Source organism: Euprymna scolopes, chromosome 6 (assembly GCF_053919585.1).
Source record: "Euprymna scolopes isolate OS-2025 chromosome 6, ASM5391958v1, whole genome shotgun sequence".
Lineage (NCBI taxonomy): Eukaryota > Metazoa > Mollusca > Cephalopoda > Sepiida > Sepiolidae > Euprymna > Euprymna scolopes.
In genome coordinates, this window is record NC_136487.1 from 115,276,496 (window position 1) to 115,301,455 (window position 24,960).

General features: G+C 33.5%; 2 protein-coding genes across 4 annotated transcripts in view; one reads left to right on the plus strand and one right to left on the minus strand.

The window, feature by feature from the left end:
• Nucleotides 1-14,977, plus strand: part of LOC145277894 (G protein pathway suppressor 2-like) — a 39,717-nt gene extending 24,740 nt beyond the window's left edge. For both annotated transcript variants that reach the window (XM_080129889.1, XM_080129890.1), the window contains exons 8-11: nucleotides 4,152-4,267; nucleotides 7,155-7,244; nucleotides 12,734-12,823; nucleotides 14,683-14,977. In XM_080129889.1, the coding sequence (XP_079986015.1) occupies nucleotides 4,152-4,267; nucleotides 7,155-7,244; nucleotides 12,734-12,823; nucleotides 14,683-14,772 (386 nt within the window). In that variant the 3' untranslated portion in view covers nucleotides 14,773-14,977. The remainder of the gene's footprint in view (nucleotides 1-4,151; nucleotides 4,268-7,154; nucleotides 7,245-12,733; nucleotides 12,824-14,682) is intronic.
• Nucleotides 1-24,733, minus strand: part of LOC145277895 (centrosomal AT-AC splicing factor-like) — an 86,479-nt gene extending 61,746 nt beyond the window's left edge. For both annotated transcript variants that reach the window (XR_013868241.1, XM_080129891.1), the window contains exon 1: nucleotides 24,515-24,733. Coding sequence is in view for 1 of the 2 variants with exons in the window: in XM_080129891.1 (XP_079986017.1) it covers nucleotides 24,515-24,721 (207 nt within the window). In the remaining variant the exon portion in view is untranslated. The remainder of the gene's footprint in view (nucleotides 1-24,514) is intronic.
• Nucleotides 24,734-24,960: the final 227 nt, after the last annotated feature.

Sequence of the window (24,960 nt, forward strand, 5' to 3'; positions counted from 1 at the left end):
GTAACATCAATTCCATGCAATAACTTAGCGAATCCTCACAAGGATGAAAGGCAAAAAATTCTGTGTCGCTTAATTACCATATATATTTTTATAACTTACTAATGTAGTTCTACTTATGTTTCGAGTACTGTTGAAGTAAATACTGAAAATAGATACGTCAAATCTTATGTAGATACATGTAATAATAATTGTATATATGTACACGTGTATATAGTTATCCACACTGTTTTGCTGTATCACAGCTCTTCAGTGTGGCTAAACTAGCACTTCTCCCTAGCTAGGAATTGAACCTTCAACCATTAATTTGATAATTGTCAGCTCTAGCCATTAACTCAATGAGTGAAGCACTCTTAAATGACATCTCAAATGTCTATTTATAGAAACATTTGGTTTCTGCACCCACAGTGCTCAATTTGTGTATTTACAAAGAGCTTTGTACTATAAGAAGCACCCAGCAATAGTACTCTACCTGAAAAAGGAGCTTATATAGTCATCCAGACAGTTACTATATCACAACTCTTCAATGCAGCTAAACTAGTACCTCTCCCTATATATATATATATAACTTTAGATATGTGTATTTATTTATATATACTACTACTGTGTTTGTGTGTGTGTTGATTTCTTTGTGTGTGTGTGCGCGTGCGACTTAACAATGGAAAAGGAAGAATGAAATGCATGATTTTTGTCCAGTTTCATTGGCTTTTTCAAGAGTAAATAGCTAAAAAAAAAAAAAAAAATGGCCCGTGACAAGGGTCAGCTATTTCGAGAGTAATATATAATATATATATGCAAAAGGAGTCAAGATTTACACCCAGTCACAAAGTCATCCCTGACTTCAGAGGCTGTCATTCAACCCCCAGACTACCAGGAATTAGCACGAGAAGTAAGGGAAATTACTAGCATTACAAGTTGATTTTTTTCTTTTTAGATAATTGTTGCATGAAAAGAGCTATGTAAAAGATGCTTAAAACCGTTTGAATTATGCAAATACCATCAGTAGTTCAAAAGTTATGAGAATTTTAAGTGCCAAAATTTAGGCTTTTCCGTGGGCATTTTTCTTTAGAAAAAGTGAGCTAAATTACTGACCTCAACATTTCAAGAAATTTGGTAATTTCGCCACCATTTATTTATTTTTCAAACTATTCTCATGAAACTTCGCACTCTTATGTAAAACTGTGTGCTCTTTCTGATTATGCAGTCAAATCTGATGTATCTCTTTACCATAAGCCATGAATTATAAATTAAGATGTACAAATTTCAATTTTTTTAAACTGGCACATGGTATCATACAGTGGGTGTCTATTCATGAACAAAACTAAGTATTATAGTGGTATTTAAATATAGCTTTATTGAGAATAGGCATTTTCCTGCCTCCTCACCAAAAGAGAACTTAATCTGGAGTGTAGCCATTGAATGCCTAAAGAGCATTCATGGCCGGTATTTACTACTCCCCTCACTGAAAAAAAAATGAGTAGATATGAATTAATCTCAGAAATAAATCAAAGAAAATTTTTCATATAGATTTTGGATTTCTGTAAAAACTGAAAATTCCCATAGTTGACCAGAACTTATGCATTTTGGGACCAATCCAATTTTCAATTTTGTAAATCCTCTCTATCTGGCCCAAAATATACCCGTTTTCTGAGATGCAACCATAAATCATACTCTACACGAATCCTCGATATAACTTTCACAGTACCAGGATACCATGAATCCTGATAAGCAACAACTATATATTCATCAGTTGATGGTAATTTTTGTCATTTCTATTCTGTTGTTTTACTGAAAATTCAATTATGTAAACAAAGAAATAAAATGGTAATTTTTTACCTTGTTTCCACCTTAACATTTAAAATGATTACTTCTCTAGGTTTTAGGGTATACTGAAAACGAATATCGCATTTAAATTTTCTGCAAATAAGTAGTTTTCTGAATATTAAGCAATGTCATTTCTTATGTTATCGCTGGTGGCCATCTTCGTACGCACAAGCGCAATCCCAAGAAACTATGCACAAATGCGCATACCAAGATGGCCACCAGCAATAACGTAAGAAATAACATTGCTTAATATTCGGAAAGCTACTTATTTGCAGAAAATTTATGTGATATTCGTTTTCAGCATACTCGAAAACCTTTAAAGATAGTCATTTTAAAAAAAGATGTTAAGGTGGAAACAAGGTAAGAATTTACAAAATGCATCACAATGAAATTCTTTATTGAACCTCCTAATTATTATTATTATTATTATTATTATTTAGATATCCTCAATTAAAAAAAAAAAGACGGGTTTGTTTTACAGATTCGAAAAAATGATCTTGATAATGAGTTAAAAATAAATTCAAGTTTCATGATATCCTTTTTATTTAATTGTTAGGTGAAAGTACAGAATAGTTAACAAAAAACACCCTTCCTTCCCTATGTTAAGAATGGGTTTCTAAATAACATTATTTCAGCATGGTAGCATAAGTGCACTTTTATTTGTTATGTATTTGTTTTTTTTGTTTTGTTTTGTTTTTTTGACCACTAAAAAACACAATTCTACCTTAAGTACAGATAAGAAGTTAAATGCATGTACTTAGTACATTTTGTTGTTTTTTAACGCTTTTAGTACATGTGTACTAAAAGCGTTAAAAACAACAAAATAGTATTCTTTGGAAATCAAATTTGAAAAACTTGAAAATAATTTTTTTAAATTGATGGACTCAGAATATAAAATGACTAGTAAGACAGTTTTCTATTTTTAAGAGAATACTTTAGTCAGCTCAGCGCATGATGCGCTTAACGACCGTTTTCTGTAAGTGGATTTGATTTCTATAAAAGATAACATTTTAAAGAAAATTTCGCGCAATTAATAATTATCAAATATTTACATATTATACATGAAAATAATTCTGAAACTATTATCTATATGAAAATGGATGATATATGCCGATTTATTATATCAATTTTGAAATATTCTTCGTCAACTTTGCTCGGTCGTAACTTTGCTTCTTGTGTTCATAAAAATCAAACACCAGTAGAGATGGACTTCTTTGTTTATATAGCCTGTAAAATTTCAGCGATGTCCAATCAAATTTAACCCTGCGCATATGTCTCCAAACGTAACGTATAAAATGAAAACATTGAAAAAAGTGTTTCCCATTTTGTTGTAATTTTTTACCATTTTTTGATTTTTAACTTTGAGCATAAAAACATTGAATGCATAAAAGAAAAATAAATGAACATCATTGGAATGCTTATTCTATTCTCTTTCCATCAATGTAATTCTTTTAAAAATTGACCAACAAATAAAAAAGATATGACTTGTTTAAGCACATTAGGTATATGATATTGCCGATGTCCATGAAAATACAGCATACGCTTGTAATGCTAGAATTAAGTTCTGTTAATACTGGTTAGTCAGACATAAACAATCTGATAGTACTCAACAACTGATGTTGGAATATTGCAGTGTGCTTAGATTGACCGCTTATTCTTAATTCTCAACTTTTTCTTAAAGGGACCTTATAAAATAAATATTACTCAGGGTTAGTGATAATGTTATGAAAAATTTTTTAGGTGTGGTGGAGGGGGTAGTGGTGAGGTAATTTTTTCTTTTCTTTTTTTTAATTTTTTTGTACAAGTTTTCAGCATAGAAGACCTATCAATCAAAACGCCATACAAAACTTGTCTCTCATAACAAAATTTATTTTTGTTAACTTCTAAAAGGTTAGAATCATCTGGGGAAAAAATGAGGATCATTGCAATCTGGATCAACAGAATAAAAACACAAATTTAGTCAAGCAAATCATTTTCTTTCAAATAACATAAGCCATTTTATCAATATTTTTGTGAGTGGTTTTAAATTTGGACAGAAGATTGTGAAATAATTCATCCAGCTAATAGGAAGGCTGAATTAATCAGGAGGTTTTTGCTAATTGACATTTTGCTAATTGACATTTTGCTAGCTTTCATGTTTTTTATGTTAATTTTTTGTACCTTATTTTTTTTATTATATTGTGAGGAAGAATACTTATGTTTTCTACATTTTTGGAATTTTTGATTAAATTTATATTCTTGTTTCTTTTTCTATCCCCCCCCCCCCACCTCCCATCAGTGTGTAGCATAGATGGTAATTGCATAATTTTCCATTTTTTTTTATTTTACAGCTGGATATATCAGTACTGCGCACGGTTCTGGCATTTCTCTCCAGCAGCAGCTTGAACATGCCAATCAGAAATCTGGTTTTAGTGATGAAAAGTTCAAGATGCAAGCAGTGCAACAGGTAAAAAGGAAAAAAAAATTACAAATTTTTTTTTCCTTTTTCCCCCCCTGTCTTTTCTCCCCCACCCCCATTTTGACCTATCAACTGGCCACCTTATTCATGCAACTTAACTCTATTAGATTATTTTCTTTGAGGATATGAAAAGTCCCATGTCTAAACTGATAAACCAGACACAGTAAACTACTACTACACGTTATTGCCAAAATACAGCCTAATTTAATGTGTAGAGTTGTGAAAATTTGACATCTATATTGCACCACATATACATGAGCTGCAAAGGTATATACTAGAAATTGCATTTAAATTGGCAAAAATTAATCTTTGAATATAGCACATATTTGTATAATAAAAATATTTTTCTGTGATTTATTTTAATTTAAAGTTCACCATCTCTAACAAAACACACTCTTTATAGAAGCTATTACCAAATGACTGGATTTGGCATTAATTAACCTAAAAAGGGTTGATATACCATAAAACAACCAAAATAAATCCTGCTACAAACCGTTCCTACAAGTAATCAATATTTGTTCATTCCATTAGTCATCTTCAATCCTCCCATAAACATTAATTCCTTCCATTAATCTTTCTTTTCTAGTCACCAGGCATTCTTCACTCGGGTCAGTCTGTTTTATGTGATGGTTACCTTCAGTTCCAATTTTCTGTTCCAAGTCGACGTTTATAAAACATTTTTTATAAAAAATATAATTCTTTTATTTAACACTGGAGGTACATATAACACTGATCTGACACGTGCCTCGCAGCCAAATTGCTATATGTCTGTCATGCACAGAATTCAGGCTTCAACTGTCTAAAAACAATACGGTTTAATTTTCATTTCTTTTTTTTTTCTTTTTTTTTTTTTAAAAATATCATTTTAAGCAAAAATTATATGTACTTATGTCGAAAATAGTAATATATCAAAAAATTATGAAAATTCATCAAGTAGAACATCTGCTATTTTGTTTTCAGTAAAATAACGTTTATTGCTATAGACAACAAATATTGCAGCCATGAACAAGTAATCTGAAATATTCGTTCCTAGTTATGTCCCCTGTGTGTAGACTCTTATTGTCTACTTTATAACGTCTAAGAAAAATGCAATTTTACCCAATTTTCCATAAAAATGAATTTTAACTATAAATAGCTTTCTACTCGATAAATTTTCATAATTTTTGGATATATTACTATTTTCGACATAATTATGTAATATTGTTTTTGCTTAAAATGACATATTAAAATATACCGACAAACACTCAAAATTGCACAAACATGCGAAATTGTTGTCTGTAAAATAATTATAAAAAAGAAAAACACTGTCAGAGTTTTTCTGATTGGTTCAAAGAAAAATTTTAAACTTTTATGATATTCATCAGCAAACGTTTTCTCTGATTTCTACAGAATACAATCCATTATTTCATTCATTTCTCTACGTGTTTAGCGGCCCTGTCGGTGGGGCATTAGAATACACCGACTGCCCCCCTGCAGAGAGTAAAAGTCCCTCAATGGGGGTCCTGGATATGACCTTAAACTATATCCAGTGGTGAGGCCCCAGCTTGTGGGCTTTAGGGAGTGTGGAGGCACCCTTTAATTACCATTGCTCCCAGGTCTACTCTGACCCAGAGTGGTAGTACCTGTTAGGGTTCTAACTATGGGTTAAATGGAAACCGACTTGAAAACAACAAATATATTCTATTAAAAATTTTTTCTTCAAAATCTTTGGATTCGGCATTAAATAACCCGAAAAGGGTTAATATGCCGTAAAACAAAAACAACCAACCAGGTGTTTAGATGCAAGGTCAAGTGCTAAGTTTAAAAACTAGTACAATAGGATTGGCACACTTAAGACTACAAAAACTTGAGCAACACTGTTGGCATTCTCTGGTTGGGGCAGCTCAGGTGATTAAGAAGGCAGAGCTTGAGGGGGTAGGTCGCCTGAGACTGAATAGGTCCATACCTCAGTCCAATAGCAACAAAGTTACTATCGGAGTAATTATCAAGGACAAATCTCCGACTTGTACGAAGAGAAATAAGTTTATATGATTCTGTTCTCATTTTTTATTCTTACAATGTTTTGGCTGGTATAACCTCTGACCATTTTCAGGTGGATCTCGCGCAAGAACCATGATGTAACAGATGAAGTATTAAGTAAAATTCAAGCACAAGTTACACTCTACTGGAGGTTGAAGGTTCAATCTTCAGTGCAGTGATGCAAAACATACAATTGCAAATTACTTAAAACTTCTTACCCAGTCATGGCTGATGGAACGAGAGCATGCTATACCTGTGCATTGAATGCAGAGTTCCATTCAAAATTCCATGCAGATTCCCAAGTTTTACAGAAAGATTCCACAGTTCGACAAGATACGCTTGAAGAAGGTCTGAGGTTACATCAGTTGTAATAGTGTAAGAATTACATTTAAGATGAGAACAGTAAAATTAATTTAACATGTGTATTAACTGTCTCTCACTGCTTTGTTTAGCTGACGGATCTTGATGACCAAGAGCATATGTTATCACTAGGGCTGTGACAACAGCATATTCTTTTCATTGTTTTGACTCTTGAGTATATATCCGTTAATCTCTTGTGTGTTTTTATATAAACTGATGTGGTTCTCTGTTGATTAGCTGAGTCTAACTGTGTCGGATATATATTCGAGAATGTAAAGAATATGCTGTTGTCACAGCCCTAGTTATCACACCATCTCCCCAGTGATTTACCTCTTTTTCTGCACCCTTCTACCATTCCTTCTAGACATATCTTGCCAACACTGATCATTGCTTTTAATGTAATAAAGATATTCAGATTGTTTAAATGTTTTATTTGTATAAATGTGTAGAAATCAGTTAAATATTTTTATGTTTTTATTTTTTTTAATATTTGCAGTCACATATCCGAGGAATTACACCGATTACAAGCCAGCAGCAAACGCTGATGACACGGCCGTTGCAAATACAGCAGAATTCCCAGCCAAAAGTATGTTTTTGGATTTTACTTTTATTTGTCGTTTCACATTTTTAAAGATTCATTCAAATGTAATGGGTAAATAGTTCTCAGATCATTTTTACGGTAAACTAGTCTATATCATAAATGACATAAAACTCCAAAACTAGAATATTTAGTCCAAGTAAAGGACTAATATATATAAAATAAACTAGAAGGTAAACTATAGAAAAAGTGGATGGGGTCAATTTCTGGTAGTTAGTGGAGACAATCGGACATATCCAATTTCTGGTTGAAAGTAGATACAAAGTATCTTCAATAAATTTCCAGATTTTTTTTTTTTTTTTTTTACAAGCATTTAAAATTGTCGTAGACTCTTGAAAATTCAATATGTTATTGCTTTACATCTGATGAGATGACTGACCAACTCTTATGATTTCATGTCCAAATGAACAGCTACAGCAGGAATTGGAATACATTCTACTAAAGTTTGATTGTCACAGCTAGTGAAGTTCAAAAATGCAATCTGGATGTGAGTACATTTTAGAAGAATGATATGCAATAAAATTCAGTTTTAAACTTGAAAAAAATGCCACAGAAGTGGATGGAATGCTTCAGACTGCTTTTGGACCATCTTGCATGAATGGAGCCTCAGTTTTTGAGTGGCATAAGAGATTCAAGGAAGGCAGGGAGTCTGTGAGGGATAAGAAGTGTGGGAGGAGTAAGGAAGTCAGAAAACCAGAGTTGATTGGCCAAATAAAGAATTTTATGAATAAGGACTGTCGTGTGTGTGTTTATAGAGATAAGTGCAGTTTGATGTCCGTGTAGGAACTGTATACACAATTATTCACGTGGAACTGTCCCGAGGGTGCTCAGAGAAGATCATCCTTGTCACAGACTATTTGACCAAGATGGACATTAATACAGTTCCTCACCCTCCCTATAGTCTAGACCTTGCTCCTTGTGACTTTTTGGTTATTTCGTAAGCTCAAGGAAAACCTTATTATGTGACAATTGAGATCAAAAAGGCTGTGACGAGGCTCATTGACTTGCTCACACAGGAAGACTTCTATGCCAAAGGTTGTTGGAATGGTACACGTTGCAGCCGGAGGAGCTTACTGTGAAAGGGATTAGAGTTTCATGTTTGTACTATCAATAAAAGTGCCGATATAAAAAAAGTCTGGACTCTAGAGGGAGATAGGCAACAGATAGATTGCCAATAGAGCTTGACTGATTGGAAGGAGAGAAAGATTGAATGACTGAATTAGTCTTAGCTGAGATTCTAAACTTGAAAGATGAGAGGCTTAAGCTCATAGCTAGATGCTAGCAATGACCCACACTAGAATGCCTAGAAGATGAAGAACGATGATGGTAAATGCATTTTGGATTAGCAGTTAGTGCGGGGATTGTACGCATAGTGCTACATGTACATAGTATTCATGATTTTAAATACCAAAACTAGATGAAGAAAAGGTGTTTATTAATAGTTTTGTATTAGAATATATAGGCAATACTGACTAGGCTTGCTAGAACTGCCCCTCTGTGGAACTCTGTACTTCAGGGCTGCTTTCTAGCTAATTACAACATGGCTGTTTACAAGTCCAATGTAAACAAGTTTTTGTTGAACTATCATTTTAAATAATCAAATTTTACTCAATTCCTACTACTGCCTAACTTCCTGACACACCTTTATCCTCTGGTGACCTTTGATCTTTGACCAATAATGACTCCCTTGTGAAATTGATGCTTAAATGTTTACTAGAAGTCCGAGTTGGTGAGTAGATGCAGTGATGAAAGGAGTTCTTTAAAGACAATGCCAGCATGTTGACAAATGAGAAGGCTAAATTGGTAGTGTTGAGTTTGGGTGTTCGCATTCCTATTGAATTATTTCTGCATTTCGGCACCACAGTCTATGTAAATTTGCTAAAAAAAACGCCACTTCATATGTAAGTGGTGACACTTTTGATTGGTCCAAAATATAATCTGTTTATATTTACTCATTCAGTGTGACGTGTGAGAGAGATGTTGTATACGATGTATATAAAATAGAAAAATGAAGTTAATTATTTTTACCTACATTCATCCACATCCTAACCATGGTTTAAGTCATTTTACATGCTTTTTATTTCTATCTTGCATCTGATTCTTATTACAAAACCACAAAAATTATATATATATATATTACTAGCAGGACTACCCGGCATTGCCCGGGATAAAAGTGTAGCAATTTCTATTAAAACTTCTATCTCTTTATTCCCTTCTCTTTACTCCTCTCTATCCGTTTTTCTATCTTTCTCTCTTTACTCTCTACCCTGTTTTCTCACCTCTCTCTTCCCCTCTTTTGCCCCTGACTATCCCATTCCTTTCTCTGGACATGCACACAGACAACTCTTCTGTATTCTTTTAGGCATGAGTTGGCATAAGGGAAATAAATCCTTGATAAAAACAGTTACTTCACTTTAGTTCATAAAATGGCAGAAAAACCAACCCCACTCCTGACAATAACTGGTGCAGTTGACCCTTAAAGAATTTTTTTTTTTTTTTTTTTTTTTTTTTTTTTTCAATTTTGGATATTATTTATAGCAATGCTAATCATAACTATACCAACTTTGTGGGTCTTTGTTTTGTAGTTTGTTTTTTAGTTTTAGTTGAACATACATACATACATACACATACCTACATTTGCCTTTATATAATAGATTAAATATATAATTTCTTAAATTTTAACATTATTTAATAATCATGTTTTTACTAAAAAGTATTTGTTTGAAAATAGATGACATCATAAAGAATTAATAAAGGCTTTTAACAACTTATGAGAAAAAAAAGCTCATTTTCTGATTATGACATCATTTATTTTCAAGTAAATTATATATTTTTCAGATTTTTAAAATTTCTGCTTCTGCCTTCTCTCTCATGTTTTCTCTCTTCCTTTCTTCCCTCTCTCTTCATGTTTTTCATCCATGTGACCATACCATTGAAGTCTCCTGTTTTGCACACATCTTCTTATACTGTTCACACTTAATCTTCCTCTGAGGTCATCAGATCTAAGCTTGTCTTTGAGATTCGTATTACACATCCATTATATCATTATTGGCATGATCACGTATTGTATGTACGGCATAATCACATTGACACTCCGGTTCCCATCAGATCACCAAAGTTAAGCAATGATGAGCCTGGTTATTACTAAAATGGGTGACCAATTTGTGAATTCTAGACACTATATGTAGGAGGACGTCGATGCCTCCTTGCAAGAGTTGCAAAAACCTAACGTCATCATCTCCCATAACGGAAATGTACATGCAACTGAAGATCGCTTGTGAATTTCATACTTCCATGGAACTTTCTCCTTTGGAGGCAGCCAGTTAAACCCGAATTGGGTTAGTGCTGACTGACATTGTATCATTATCATGAAATTTTTTTTTTTTTTTTCATGCAATGCATACCTTCAATACTCACTAGCCAGGTTTCACTTCCATACATCATCACACTGCATACACATCCCTGGTAAACTTTTTCCTTGGTTGACAGTGGTAACCCTCTGCTAGTTAGTAATGGCAGAAGGACCAGGAACATCTCATGCAAATTTTCCCAGCCCTGCAATGGTTAGAGAAGAGGTGGATATCAGACAGAAATCCAGCTTGACCTGACCAAGATAAATATCACTACATGTAAAATATAGATATCAACATTTAGGAAGATTGGGATTGAAGAAAGACAACATGCATATTGACTATAGGTTCTAACTTTTTCCGATACCTTTGAAGTTTCAGTCGTGTGATATTGTCACTTACATCATCATATTCAGTTTAAGCTCCATTTTACATGACCTGGTATAACCTGGGTGTGCCAAGTTTGAATCCAGTCTGTTCCACGGAAACACGTTCATCAAACCCCACACTTGTCCTTGTGTCTAACCTTCTAGAAAGGAGGTGAATAAATTTTAGAAATTGATTTCCAAATCTACCCCATCTCTGACCAGGTCTTTATTTATCCCTCTTTCTTTCAAATCCATCCTTATCACTTCCTCCCATGTTTTCCTTGACCTCTTGCCAGCTGACCCTGTCATCTCAATTGTTTTACATCTACTAAACCAAAAACTCTAATCTATACTTTCAATGTGACCAAACCAATAAAATCTCCTGTTCTGCACACATCTCCATATACTGTTCAGATTTAATCTTCCTCTGAGGTTAAGTCTGCCTTTAAAAACTTTCATTGTATCATTCTTGTACTAATGTACATCCGACACTAAAAATGAAATTAAAAAAAAAAAAAAAAAATTAATGCTCTACCAGTGTCCATACTTGCTATTTATCTCGATTGATTAATAGGTTTCATATAAAATCCTTGAATTACATCACTATTTTAATTTTTCATGTATTAATTTTCATTTCTGATGATCTGAAGACAAAAAAAACCCCTCCTCATTCACTTTTTTACTATAGAGCGAAGCATAGCTTCGTAATTTATGTCTAAGATGTTTTTTTCTATTGACTTCAGAGTATGATTGTTAGAATTTTAAGCTGATAATTTACTGTAGAAATAAAATCTTTTGTGGTTTCTATTTTTTCTTTGTTATTTTTAGTTTAAACTCTAAATGTTAAATCTGGAAATCTTCTGATATTTTTTTTTTTTTTTTTTTTTTTTTTTCTGAATTCCAACATGCCGGCATAACCCATGTTCTATAGAATTCTATTATTTATGGATATGGGTTTAAAAGTATTAAGTGTTTTTAAATTTGTTTTTGCAGATTCTATATATCTTCATTTTCTTTAACAAATTCTTTTTTCCATTCCATATATTAAACTTCCTAGCAGTTTTAAGAAATATCCATTCATCTTTGAGAAGTTGCATAATGATCATTTACTATACAGTGAAACACGTGTAAGACCGTGTGAAAATTTAGATGTCTGCCTAATATAAAAAATTATGAGTCCGTATTTAATCTTTCGGATTTTGGAATAACTAATAGTGTGCGTTTGTGTGTGTGTATATATATATATATATATATATATATATATATATATATATATATATATATATATATATATATATATACATGCACACACACACACACACACATATATATATATTTCTCGCTATATAGTTTTTCTTTACTTGTATATATTTTTTATTTATCTCTCTTCTTTATCTATTTAGCCTCTATATACCTATAGTATAATTTTATTTATTTCTAAGCTAATGTTCTTATGCCAGGTTTTTTCTCTATATATGATCTTGTTCTCTTTTTTTCTTCTGATGAGAAGCATTAAGCTTCAAAATACTATGGTTTTTGCTTCATGTTTTTCTTTATTGATTTTATGATCAAATAAAATTTATTTAACTTTGAGCTGTCATCAGTTTGTTTCTTTATATGCACACACACACACAAATACACATTGGTCTTTATTATAGGATGATTTCTTTTCTTTCTCTAACTTTATTTCAACAGATCCTGAGATAATATAATGAATGACGCAAATCTTACAAATAACCTAATAAAATTTCTTTTCTAGGGAAGTATTGTTACCGGTTATTCTGGCCGAGGTTCTCAAAATCAACCTCAGCATACTACTGTCAGCTCTTATCAACCAGTAACCACTCAGGTAAATTATTATCTCTTGTTTCCACGTTTTAATATTTGTTTAGCTGCTTTATCAAAAGTGCAAATAGTGTTCGATGCTTGTTTTGACATACGCTGTGAAACAAACAAAACCAAACCTGCTAGTAACTTTTTTGTACCAAAACTGGACCTTTCTATTCCTTCAAGTTTTTTAAAGTTGTACATATCATATAAACACTTGGTTATAATCAAGATTGTCCACTCCTTTTGACTTCCACTTTTTGCTGTCCATTTGGTTGGATAATTAGACCTGTTCAATCAGACAAGAAGGCTTATTCTTAACATGGCGAAAAGAGGAGATGGTGTCTTCACGTATCTGAGAGAAAGATAAGCATTAATTGGAAGGGATCATATCTTGCTTGTCAGTCGTCGCCTCTGCAAATCAGAAACTGGAAGACGAGAAGCGCAAACAATTTTCACTATAATCTCTCGAGTAATGGGAATAAAGAGGCACTCATAAAACCATGTCAATTCACAATGATTTCCAATGTGGTGCATCTTAAATAGAATAAATAGTGAACAAATTTATCAAACAAAATTTACAGAAGAAAAATGGATTGTCCACCCTTTTTGACTTCATTTCTGCTGTTCATTTGGCTGGATAATTTGTACATAATCAAGCCGACAAGAAAGTCATTCTTAACATAAGGAAAAGATCTGTTATTTTATTTTATATACTAACAGGCAGCCTGGCATTACTCAGTCATACAATATGCTTAAACATGATCTTTTAATTTATGCAGATTGCATATGTATTCTTATAGAATCAGTTCTCTATTGATTATTGTATAATCAATAGAGGTATAATTTGTCCAGTGGACTAATTCGCAAGAAAAATAATGATAATGATAATGTTGTTCATCAAATTCTATCTGTGTTTATTTACAATATCACATCAGCTGATATTTGAGCTTGATAATAAAAGCCCTGGAAAAGTTACTTTTGATTAATGTTTAGTTTTACAATATGCAAATGAAGAAATGATTTGCAGTGATTTTTAAATGGTATCTCTTTTATTGTAAATTAAACTGATTAATAAGGAAAAATTGAAATCAAATGGTGAGGCACAGAAATTTGAACATCAACCATAAAAATAGCAATAGCGTAATGAAAGACTAGCAGTGTGTCTTCTATGAGAAAGGAGCAGAAGAGATCATTCTCGACTAGATTATAAAGTCAATTTTGTGTATATTTTAGCAAATATATGCAGCAGCTGACATAAGTATTAGTATTGCTCTTAATATAAACAAAACTCTTTTTTTTCCGATTTATTTCAAGTGTATAAATAATCAACCTTGTATTCCATAATTTTTAAAAATAAGAATAATTTTTTTATTATTTGGACTACTGTTCTCATCTTGGATCTTATTCTCACAATGCTTTGGCTGATGTAACCTTCACCCTCCTTCAGGTGCATCTGGTCAAAGTCGGGAATCGTTATTTCGAAGATAGACATGGCACAGTGGATAAAAGGTTGAAGTAATAATCAGTTCTGCGTGACTACATTCTGGAGGTTGAAGGTTCAATCCTCACTACAGATAATACTAAGAATAAAATAAAAATTTCTTAAAACTTCTACTTGGTCATGGTTGACAGAACAAGAAAAATCTACTCCCCATGGATGAAATAATGAATTCAGTTTGAAATTTGGTGTAAATTTAAGAGTACATCTGAAAAAGATTGGAAGCAACATTAGTCGAAACGTGAAAATAACATCCAAGTTATGGATTGCAGTCTGAATAATCCAAATCCAATTTTTACATTATAGTTAGAATAAAATAAAAATAAAGCCCCCCAAAATTAAAAATATTGTGACAAATTTCTTAATCTTTTTTGTTTTAGGCCAGTTTTGCTGGACATCAGGGTTCTGGACGAACACAATCTTACCCGCCTCAGCAGCAGTCTGGACGCTACTTCATCTCTTCGACTTGAACGGCTAATTTTTATTTATATATAATAAAAGCTTTTAATTTTACTCGGGCATATTCAAATACCAACATGAATTGTTTCGATTTTTTTTTTTTTTTTTATCTATTGTAACTGGACATTTTTTTTTTTTCTTTCTCTGTGAAAATCGATTGTAAATGTGTTTTTTCTGTTTTTCATTTTTAATTAAAATAAAATTATTTCTGCAAATCTTCTTCTTTAATATTTGTAACCTTTTACCTGGCATGTCCCAGGTGTTAAATATTCAAAGACAATTTTCTTCCACATATGCAGATGAAATTTGTGTGATCAAATATCAAAAACATTAAGTTCTGTAAAATTCTTTACAATCTGAAAGTTCTTTAATCTTTAAAATAATATTGAATTCTTGTCACTTTTATAGATTTTTAAAACCATTTAGAATAAATGTTATTATTTTCACTTCAATCTCTCTCTCTGTCTGTCTATCTATCTATCTCACTTTTACTTACTGGGATGAATTTCCCAACAAACTTTATAAAATAATGCCAAAAAATAAAGACGTAGACAAAATACCAAACTAAACAGAAAAAGTCACCCTAGCAAGAATAAAAATGAATCATGCACATTAAACCTATTCATCTCTTGAGAAAATAGAATCAACCCATTTGTATACCATGTCAAACACCAGTCACCATTAAACACATTCAACTGATTGTATTGATTTTATAGTAACAAGAGGTAAGAAAAAATATTAAGAATCTATTTTTAAAAAAATTCTGCGTCATAGTTTCAAACTTTAAAAAAATTGACCTTTTATTAGAAAAAGTTAAAAGAAACATATCACTTATGTCATCTGGAGCAGGAGGTAGAGGCTCTCTGAACCCGTACTGCTGAACTCAAAATAAAATGACCCAAAGAGCTAGCATACCATAAAACACAACAAAAACAAACTCCTCTTTTGCTATATTTAGCATTATCTCTCTTATTCAGGGGATTTTTGATATTTCACAATCTCACTGTTCATGATTTAATGTCAACTGTCTTTAAATCCATTGTTCCTTTTTTTTTTATATATATATATATATATATATATATAAGGAAATATATATATATATATATATATTTTCCTATAAATTTTTTATTTTTTTTGTGTATTGATATTCATGTTAAAAACCTTTCTCTATTTATTTAAAAAAAAAAAAACGTTTTGTTATATTTGGGTCTTGGAATTGCAATCATCTGCAAAAGATTTAGCTAATTTGCATATCTTTTAAACATTCATTTTAATTAATTCTCTATTAGTTTTTTCAGTTTTTTATGGGATGATCATCTTTAGTTAACTATTACGTGTAATTATATTCATGCAGATATTCTATATAATGTATCATTATTTTCATGGAAAGCGTTCGACTGAGCTTCAGTCTATGGTTCCCCCCCTCGCCAAACTTTCACAAGAAACATTCGTCTAGCTGAAAACACTATCAATAATTCCCCCCACTCTTTATCTGTGCCTAAACCTAAACGTAGATTCCATGAACAAAGCTGTATTTCCTCCTATAACAGACAACACGCTATGCAACATACAAATATCTGTACATGATGTTGCCAAGCTAATCAAAAACTTTGATTCCAGTAAAGCAATTGGCCCTGACGGCATTCCAGTTATAGTGCTGAAAAAGCTCCAACCAGAACTTGCGCCCATACTTACAAAACTGTTTAAGCGTTGCCTTAAGGAGAAGTGCTTCCCTACACCCTGGAAAACATCATCAGTATGCCCTGTATTTAAGAATTGAGGTGAAAAGTCATCTCCCTCTCAGTACAGACCAATAAGTCTCCTGTGTGTCATGAGTAAGTTGTTGGAATCCATATTAAAGAAGTAGTCAACCACCTCAACAGAAACAACCTTCTTAGTGACGTGCAATATGGTTTCCGTTCTGCAAGATCTACAGCAGATGTGCTAACTGTTATATCACATAGGATTAGTGAATCTCTTGACAAAGGTTTCCTTTCCAGGGCAAAAGTGGTAGTAGGGCAGGCAGGCTTGAACCCGAAGGAAGAAAAAAATGTGACGTCTTTGTTATTGCACCCATCGCCAAATTGGAAGTGGCTAGTCAATCGAAAAGAGGGGACGACTTTCGAAAATATCATAAAAAAAAGCGACCCCTCCCATAGAAAAGTGCCCAGTTGAGGGTGAGGGAATGAATGTTTTTAACCAATTTTTCGATATTTGTCATCCGAAAGATCGAGCTTCAAAACCATACCAATCTCGTGAAAATCCGTTGCCTCTGTCGAAAGTTTTAGGCAAACATACATACATAAACACATACATATATTTAAACAGACAGGTGAGATTTATATTATCACTAGCAGGGCTACCCGGCGTTGCTCGGGACCGTATAAACAACGAAAAAACAAAAGCAGATATTGAACATATGTTTTATTCCTAGGAGAGAGGAATCTTTCATCTCAAGTTTTAGCGTTACAAACAAACATTTGTCTTTTATATATATAGATAATGACAGGTTTTTTGGGGGCCCCCCTCGAAGATAACTGATCAGTTGACCAACTTCTAGTGGTCCGTTTGACGTGAAATTTCGATATTTGTCATCCGGGTGATGGGGCTTCGATATGATACCAAATTTGTCAAGTTTGGTTCCGTCTTTCAAAAGTTTTAGCGTTACAAACAAACAAACATACATACATACACACAGACGTTTGGCTTTTATATATATAGAAGATTTCAAAATGCCTAATCAAAAAAAAAAAATTTATAGTCCCTTAGCTTTTAGCTTAGATCAAGTGTGGTACTTGTTCTTTACAGCAGCGCCAATTGAACTTTTCATGTAATTATCTCTTAAAAAATTTAAAATACAGACAGATATACAAATAAATTGAGCCAATGACGTTTATAATATCTATAAATATAAAAGCGAAAATGTGTATATGTATGTTTGTTTGTATGTATGTATGTGTGTTTGTATGTCTCGCAAAAACTTTCGACTTGGGTCACAGATTTTCGCCAGATCGGTATCATTTTAAACTTCCAACCTTCGCCCGACAAATATCGAAAAATTGGCCAAAAACATTAATTTTTTCACCCTGAAATAATCATTTTTCTACAGGGGGGGGGGTCAGCAAAAACCGTCCTCTCATGACGAGTCTACTTCTACGCATGCGTCATACGACGTCGTAACCTGATTTACTTTAAATATTTGAAAAAGCGACACAATTTCGGCGACGCTAGTAAGTAGATGAAGTTGGTTTTAATATGAGGATTTTTGGTCCCTCGACAATGGAGGAATTGAACCTAGTTATTTGTTCATTTGCTTGCACTTTTCTCAATAACGATGCCTTGGAGTTTTAAAAAGTTTTGTACAAACATTAAGCATGGTGAAAGTAAATTTTTGCCAGAACAGATTTTCCAGGAAAACTCAGGTTGTCCTTCTAGGAGGCATTATAGGGTTAAAATTATTCTCAAATCGTTCATTTGTCTGCACTTTTTCTCAATAAGCACCCTTTGGATTTGTTTTTAAATCTTGCACAAACATTAGCCATGGTGAAAGTAAATTTTTTACTTGTGGAGGGAGGCCTTGCATGCTCGACTTGTTATTCAGTTCTGCAAGGAAAAAATAGAAATTGTACTGAAAGTGTTGAAAGTTGAATTGGGTTGGTTGGTTGGTTGTTCTTGTTTTACGGCATATCAACCCTTTTCGGGTTATTTAATGCCGAATCCAAAGATTTGGAAGAAAAATTTTTTTAATAGAATATATTTGTTGTTTTCACGTTGGTTTCTATTTAACCCATAGTTGGGACCCTAACAGGTACTACCACTCTGGGTCAGAGTGGACCTGGGAGCAATGGCAATTAAAGGGTGGCTCCTGTTACGACCCGGAATGTCTAGGGGTAAAAGTCGTAACACAAAATGTAAAAAAAATTATTTAAAAGAAATTAGTTTTCCCGGGTTTTTAGGTACGGGAGGGATATATCCATTTCTCAAAAGACATTTATAAACACAAGACAGGAAAAACACATCCAAGTAACAATACCGAGGCCAATGGAAAAATTAACACAATTTTATTTACATATATAAAAATATATTGTAATGAAAGTAAAAGAGAATGTGTAACTGGATGAACAAACAAACTTGAAATAGATTCGAGAGAGAATTTCCGCGCAAAAGAAATAAACAGTTCACATCCTGTCGTCTGCTTTTAACTCCAAAATGGAAGGATATCCTTTTTGTGTTTTTGTTTTTGTAGTTGTTTCCATATATGAGAGAGAGAGACATAGAGAGAGAAAAATAAACAATCGACTCACTCAGCGCCGGGTTTTAAATATTTCTGTCGCATTCCTTTCTTTTGAAACAATTTCATTCCTTCGTCCATTGGATACATCGTCCTTCCTCATTATCGCCTTTTTTCGTTTTCTCTGTCGTCAAAATATATCGTTCATTTCTTCGCCGTCGTCAGCACCACAAACGCCGTCACCATCGCCAACAATGTCGCTTCCCTGACCCTCCTCCTCGGCTGCTATATCGTAACTGTCTCGCCACCCTGCGCCGCTCCTTTCCCTCTCTCTAATGGTATACCTTTCTCTCTCTCTTTGGCGCCCCCCTCTCTCACTGTATGTACCTGCATCTCTCTCGCGTCACTAGCTCAATAACACGCGAGGCAGATGCCTGCAGCTTTCCCTCTCTCTAGTTTCATATCTTCTCTCTCCCCCTCTCTCTTTCTTTACAGTTTATAAGCGTCCCCTCGCTGTATTTTCGTATGTTCTCTCTCTCTCTCTCTCTCTCTTTTTCTTTTTCCGGATGTTTACAAATTCACTGAGAGCAGACGACAATATAAAGCGCGATAAAACAGAATTTTCTCTCTCGACCCTTTTTCTTTTTTTATAATATTAAAAGTAATTATTGTCTCAAATTATATATTTTTTTTCACATATTTGTAACACTCCACACTCCCCAAGGCCCACAAGCTGGGGCCTCACCACTGAATATAGTTTAAGGTCATATCCAGGACCCCCATTGAGGGACTTTTACCCTCTGCAAGAGGGCAGTCGGCATATTCTAATGCCTCACCGACAGGGCCAGTTGAATTGGGAGCAACAACTTTTGAAGAAAAGGAACAATAACCATTAATTGAACAGTTTTACTCAGGCAAACAATAATAAATGTAAAAAAAAAAACCCAAAAAAACAGTAAAAATGGATGTCAGTGAAGTGTATTTATTTACAAAATCGAACAACACAACCATAGCAGCCATAGAACACTTGGATTTTTCTTCTTCATCACTTAGTTTTTTTCCACATTGGAAGTGAGTCACACACTGTCCATAATTTTTTCCACGAAATTCTGTCATTCACATTAGGTTTCATGAATTATCTTCGACTAAGTTGCTCCAAGTCTTATCAAACTTGCCTTTAATGTACACAGTAGAACGATAAAGTTTTCGCCCTAAAGAAAACAACACTACAGTTTTATTTTAAAACTTTTATTGAAAAAATTAATTCAGGTAACTTGATTATGTAGTAGAGCTGACATCTATTCTATGTAGCCACCTTCAGCCTCAATCACTGGGTTCGGAACTGAGAGCATGCCTTTTCCACAAGCATCAGTGAGAGCTCGGCGAATACTTAGTGGATGGCGGCGATCGGGCTGGCTTTAGTATTGTAGGAGGTTATGCTGGTGATGTTCCCGACGTATGACCAAACAAAGTAGTCTAGCGGGTTCTGGTTGGGGTAAAGGAGGCAATGAGAGAAGGATACAAAGTCGTAGCATTCCTTCTGAAGCCAAGTCTTGGTCTTTTTGGACTTGCGAGCCGGCGCCGAGTCCTGCTACCACACCTAAGGTCTGCCAGTGGCCTCCTGATTGCACCAGGGGATCACCACACTCCTCAGCACATCCAGGTACATTTTGGTGTTGACTTTGAAGATGTGAAATGACATAGTGTGGCCCTCACTTGAAACCACACCAAAGACCATAACCGTAGCTGGGAACCTTGTTGAGCTGTGCCCTAAAGCGTTTGTAGAGCGACAATTTTATCGTTCGCCCTGTAATTTTATATATTCAATCAGAAATGGTTCAACAGATTCAAACCAACGCATACAAAACTTATCTTATGTAAAAAAAAAAGTGTTTTGTTAAGCAGTGGACACGTTCTTTTCAAGTTGTTGGTTTTTCAGTTGTATGATGGCCATCTGCTGCTTGTGTTGTAAATCACTCAACCATTTCACCTCTAGTAATGAAAATAATAAAACATGTTTTAACCTTAAACGTTTCAAGCTGACATGATCGTTCAGGGAGCAGTCATTGAATGAACGTTTACATAATCTATGCAATCCGTAAAGACGCAAGCGAAGAAAATCACACTGACAAATCTTATGCATTCTAATGCTATTGATTTGAATAGAATTGGTTATAGTACACTTCATGGCCTTCTCCGACTGCATCCTCATGATTTCTGTGTTAGGATCAACCTAAAAGAAAATAGTTACTTTCCTTTGACTGATGAGGGAATGGTTGCCCTTGGATTTAGAAGGAGGAATTCTTTATAGAGTGCAATCTTTTCCTGAATTATTTATTTATTAAAGGATGTAAATTGGTAATCCCATAAATTGGTGACCCGGCTTAATTTTTATTTATGTTTATTTTTTTTTATTACATTTTCACCCCAAACAAGGCACACCGCCACTTTGGTGTAGGGGGCTACTATTAGGGACACAGGCTACAGGAGTGGGAGTTGGGCAGCAAGATGTCGGTTCACGTTACACTTGAACTTCTGCATGTCAGTACAGTTGGGGAAGCAGGAACCTGGCAGGGAATTCCAAAATCTAGCGGTTCTGGAGAAGAAACTACTGGAGTAGAAGGCTCTCTTACATCTAGGGATCTCAACTGTGAAGGGGTGGGATTTTGCTGCTTTTCGGCAGTATCCTCCTCACTCACAACCCAGTCTAGTTTCTCTTCTAGATTCTTTTTCATCTTGGCCTTATCTAGTACGAGGCGATGTGAGAAATATATTGGTGTCAATGTTTCTAACCACTAGAAACACATTACAGGTAAAATAAATAAATAAAAACAAACAAACAAATAGACCGCCCACAGGTGGGAGAATTAAGTTAATTTTATTTTCCCCCCTCTACACCTAGGTTAGGTAAAAAAAAAAAAAAAACAGTTCTATTCTACAGAATAAGAACCAAACTAAAATTACTTTTGCCAAATGAAAAACCGAGTTAAATCAAACGTCGTAAAATCAGCCATTTTTGTACCAAATGAAAAATTGTTTCCTACGAATTAAAAAAATTATAATTTTGTTTTTTGAAAAACATTGAAAAATATTAAAAAAAAAAAAAAAAATGAAGGTACTGGTCGCGATTAGAGTTCCCTGCCGAATACCCTAAAAAAACACTGACTTCTCCCTTAGTTGCCATAGTAACTAAACGATCATGAATTTTTATCGACTTTGTTTTACTGTTTATGAATATTGAAATAAAAGACATTACTACACATTTATTAATAATATCTCACTTTTAATCACTTTTATCGACTTTTTTTACTGTGTGTTTATGTGTCACTTTTATCGACTTTTTCTTTTCTTTTTTAAATAGCATTTTCTTTTTAAATGACGACGTTTTTACTGTTTATGAATATTAAAAGAAAAATAATTACTAAACATTTATTAATAAAAAAAATGGGTGCTAGTGCAGTGCACTTATGATCCGCGCTATATTTTAAATCGTATTTCTAAGCTTAATTAAAGTTTAATGTTTTTTTTATTCAATTGTAAGGTGAAATCGTAGTCATTTAAAAAGAAAATGCTATTTAAAAAAGAAAAGAAAAGGTCGATAAAAGTGACACATAAACAGTAAAAACAGTAAAAAAAAAGTCGATAAAAGTGATTAAAAGTGAAATATTATTAATAAATGTGTAGTAATGTCTTTTATTTCAATATTCATAAACAGTAAAACAAAGTCGATAAAAATTCATGATGGCAACTAAGGGAGAAGTCAGTGTTTTTTTAGGGTGTTCGGCAGGGAACTCTAATCGCGACCAGTACCAAAATGAAAAATAAATACTAACCTGAATGTATTTTTTTAAAATTATAATTTTGTTTTAATCATTGCAAAAAAAAGTAAACATTAACCTGAATTAATTTTTCAGAAAAAATAGATTTATTTCGAACACAACAACTTTTCCATCTTTTTTCATCCAAGAATTTTTTTTAACTATTAGAAAAATAAAAAACAAAAACACTCGTCCTGTTGTTGCTGTTTTAAAGGATTGTCGGAAATTTCTCCTCTTTCAGATAAATTCAACATGAAGCGAATAACATGCACACAAAAAATAAAAAAATAAAAGAATGAAATAAAAAGAGGAGAGTAAACGAATAAAATAGAAAGAAATCTTGTTTTAAAATGAAAGGATTTTATTTACAATAGGTTGCAATTTTCCCTTTGCAGACACTCAAATACAAAACACGCCAAGTGACAAAAAATAGCAAAAAAAAAACAAAAAAAAAAAAAAAAACAAACAAAAACCAAAAAAACAAAACAAAAAAACAAAAAACAAATTGTAAATGTCACAGCGAACGACTACAGTAGTTAAGAAAATTAAATACGAGTACGGTAAATATGAATAATTACTCCCCCATGAAAATTCCTTTAAAATTACCACTCTAAAAGGTTTTCGGGGTCGCTGAAAACGAAAATAACGTTTAAAATTACGATAAACGAGTAGTTTCCAAGATATGAAGAAATGTTAGTTTTAAAAGAGTGAGGATCACTTTTCTATAATAATTTAACGTAAAATGAGCACCCACTTTGTGGCAACGAATTTTTTTCGGGGTGGGGGGAGACTTTCTTTTCACCCTTAGAAACTCCTTTAAAATTACCACTAACGTTTAAAATTCCAAGAAACAAGTAGTTTCCAAGATATGAAGAAATGCACTCACTTTATGGTAACCCTTTTTTTAGGGGGGGGGGACTGCCGGTTTGCTTTTCGTTCTTTTTTTGGAGGGGGATATTCAATTATAGAACTTGCATAGTTTTTAACAGGTGCTTACGCAGTTTAATTAACCGTTTTAACGTAAGTAACGCGCCGACATTATCCGAGCAGAACTGTTTAATATTTTAAAAATATTCTGTTTACATTTGGTGGGAGGCGGTAGAAGGACGGGGGGAGGGGGGGGGGGGTTGTGGCAGCCGCGGCCGCCACAACCCGCCCCTCCACCGCCTCCTACCAAATGTAAACAGAATTTTTGTAAAATATTAAACAGTTTCTCTGCTCAAAACGGTTAATTAAACAGCATAAGCGCCTGTTAAAAAAACTATACAAGTTCTATAATTGAATACCCCCTCCAAATAAAGAACGAAATCAAACTGGCAGTACCCCCCCTCCCACCAAAAACAAAATGTGACCATAAAGTGCATTTCTTCATATCTTGGAATTTTAAATGTTAGTGGTAATTTTAAAGGCTTTTCCGAGGATGAAAAGAAATCCCCCTTGAAAAATTCATGGCCACAAAGTGGGTACTCATTTTACGTTAAATTATTATCCCCCCACTTTTGTAAAACTAACATTTCTTCATAACTTGGAAACTACTCGTTTGCCGTTATTTTAAACGTTATTTTCGTTTTCAGCGACCCCGAAACCTTTAAGAGAGGTAATTTCAAAGGAATGTTTGAGGGTGGAGTAATTCTTCATATTTACCACGATTACTTCCTCAGTCATGCTCACAATAAATTAATAAATCTCAAGGAACGTACTTACAAGAAATGCACACATACCGCTGCTGCATCTATAAAGATTAAGGAAGTATTCGCCTCGTTGCAACTGGATTTTTTTCTTAACGGGTTTACTTCCAGAAGGAAAGGCGCAGGAATCCTCGTCCACGGTAGGCAATGAAATACACGTCCACTCTTCTTGGCCACAGAAATTGAAAGACGCAGATTTTTTCGCTGAAACCAGTGACATCATTTAAGGAACTAGCCTTACGTTTTTATTCAAATTAAAGGGAGTTTCGTACAAACCCAAAATATACGAAACTAAGTTTAATAAAGTTACAAACTACAGCAAATGCAATTCATGAACTAGAATAAAAATATAACAAATACATACATGGTGATACATAATTGTTGGTACAAAAATAAAAATCCAACATTCTTCCTTTAAAAAAATGGCAGTCAACCTGCGGTTGGATAACACCTGTAGATTTT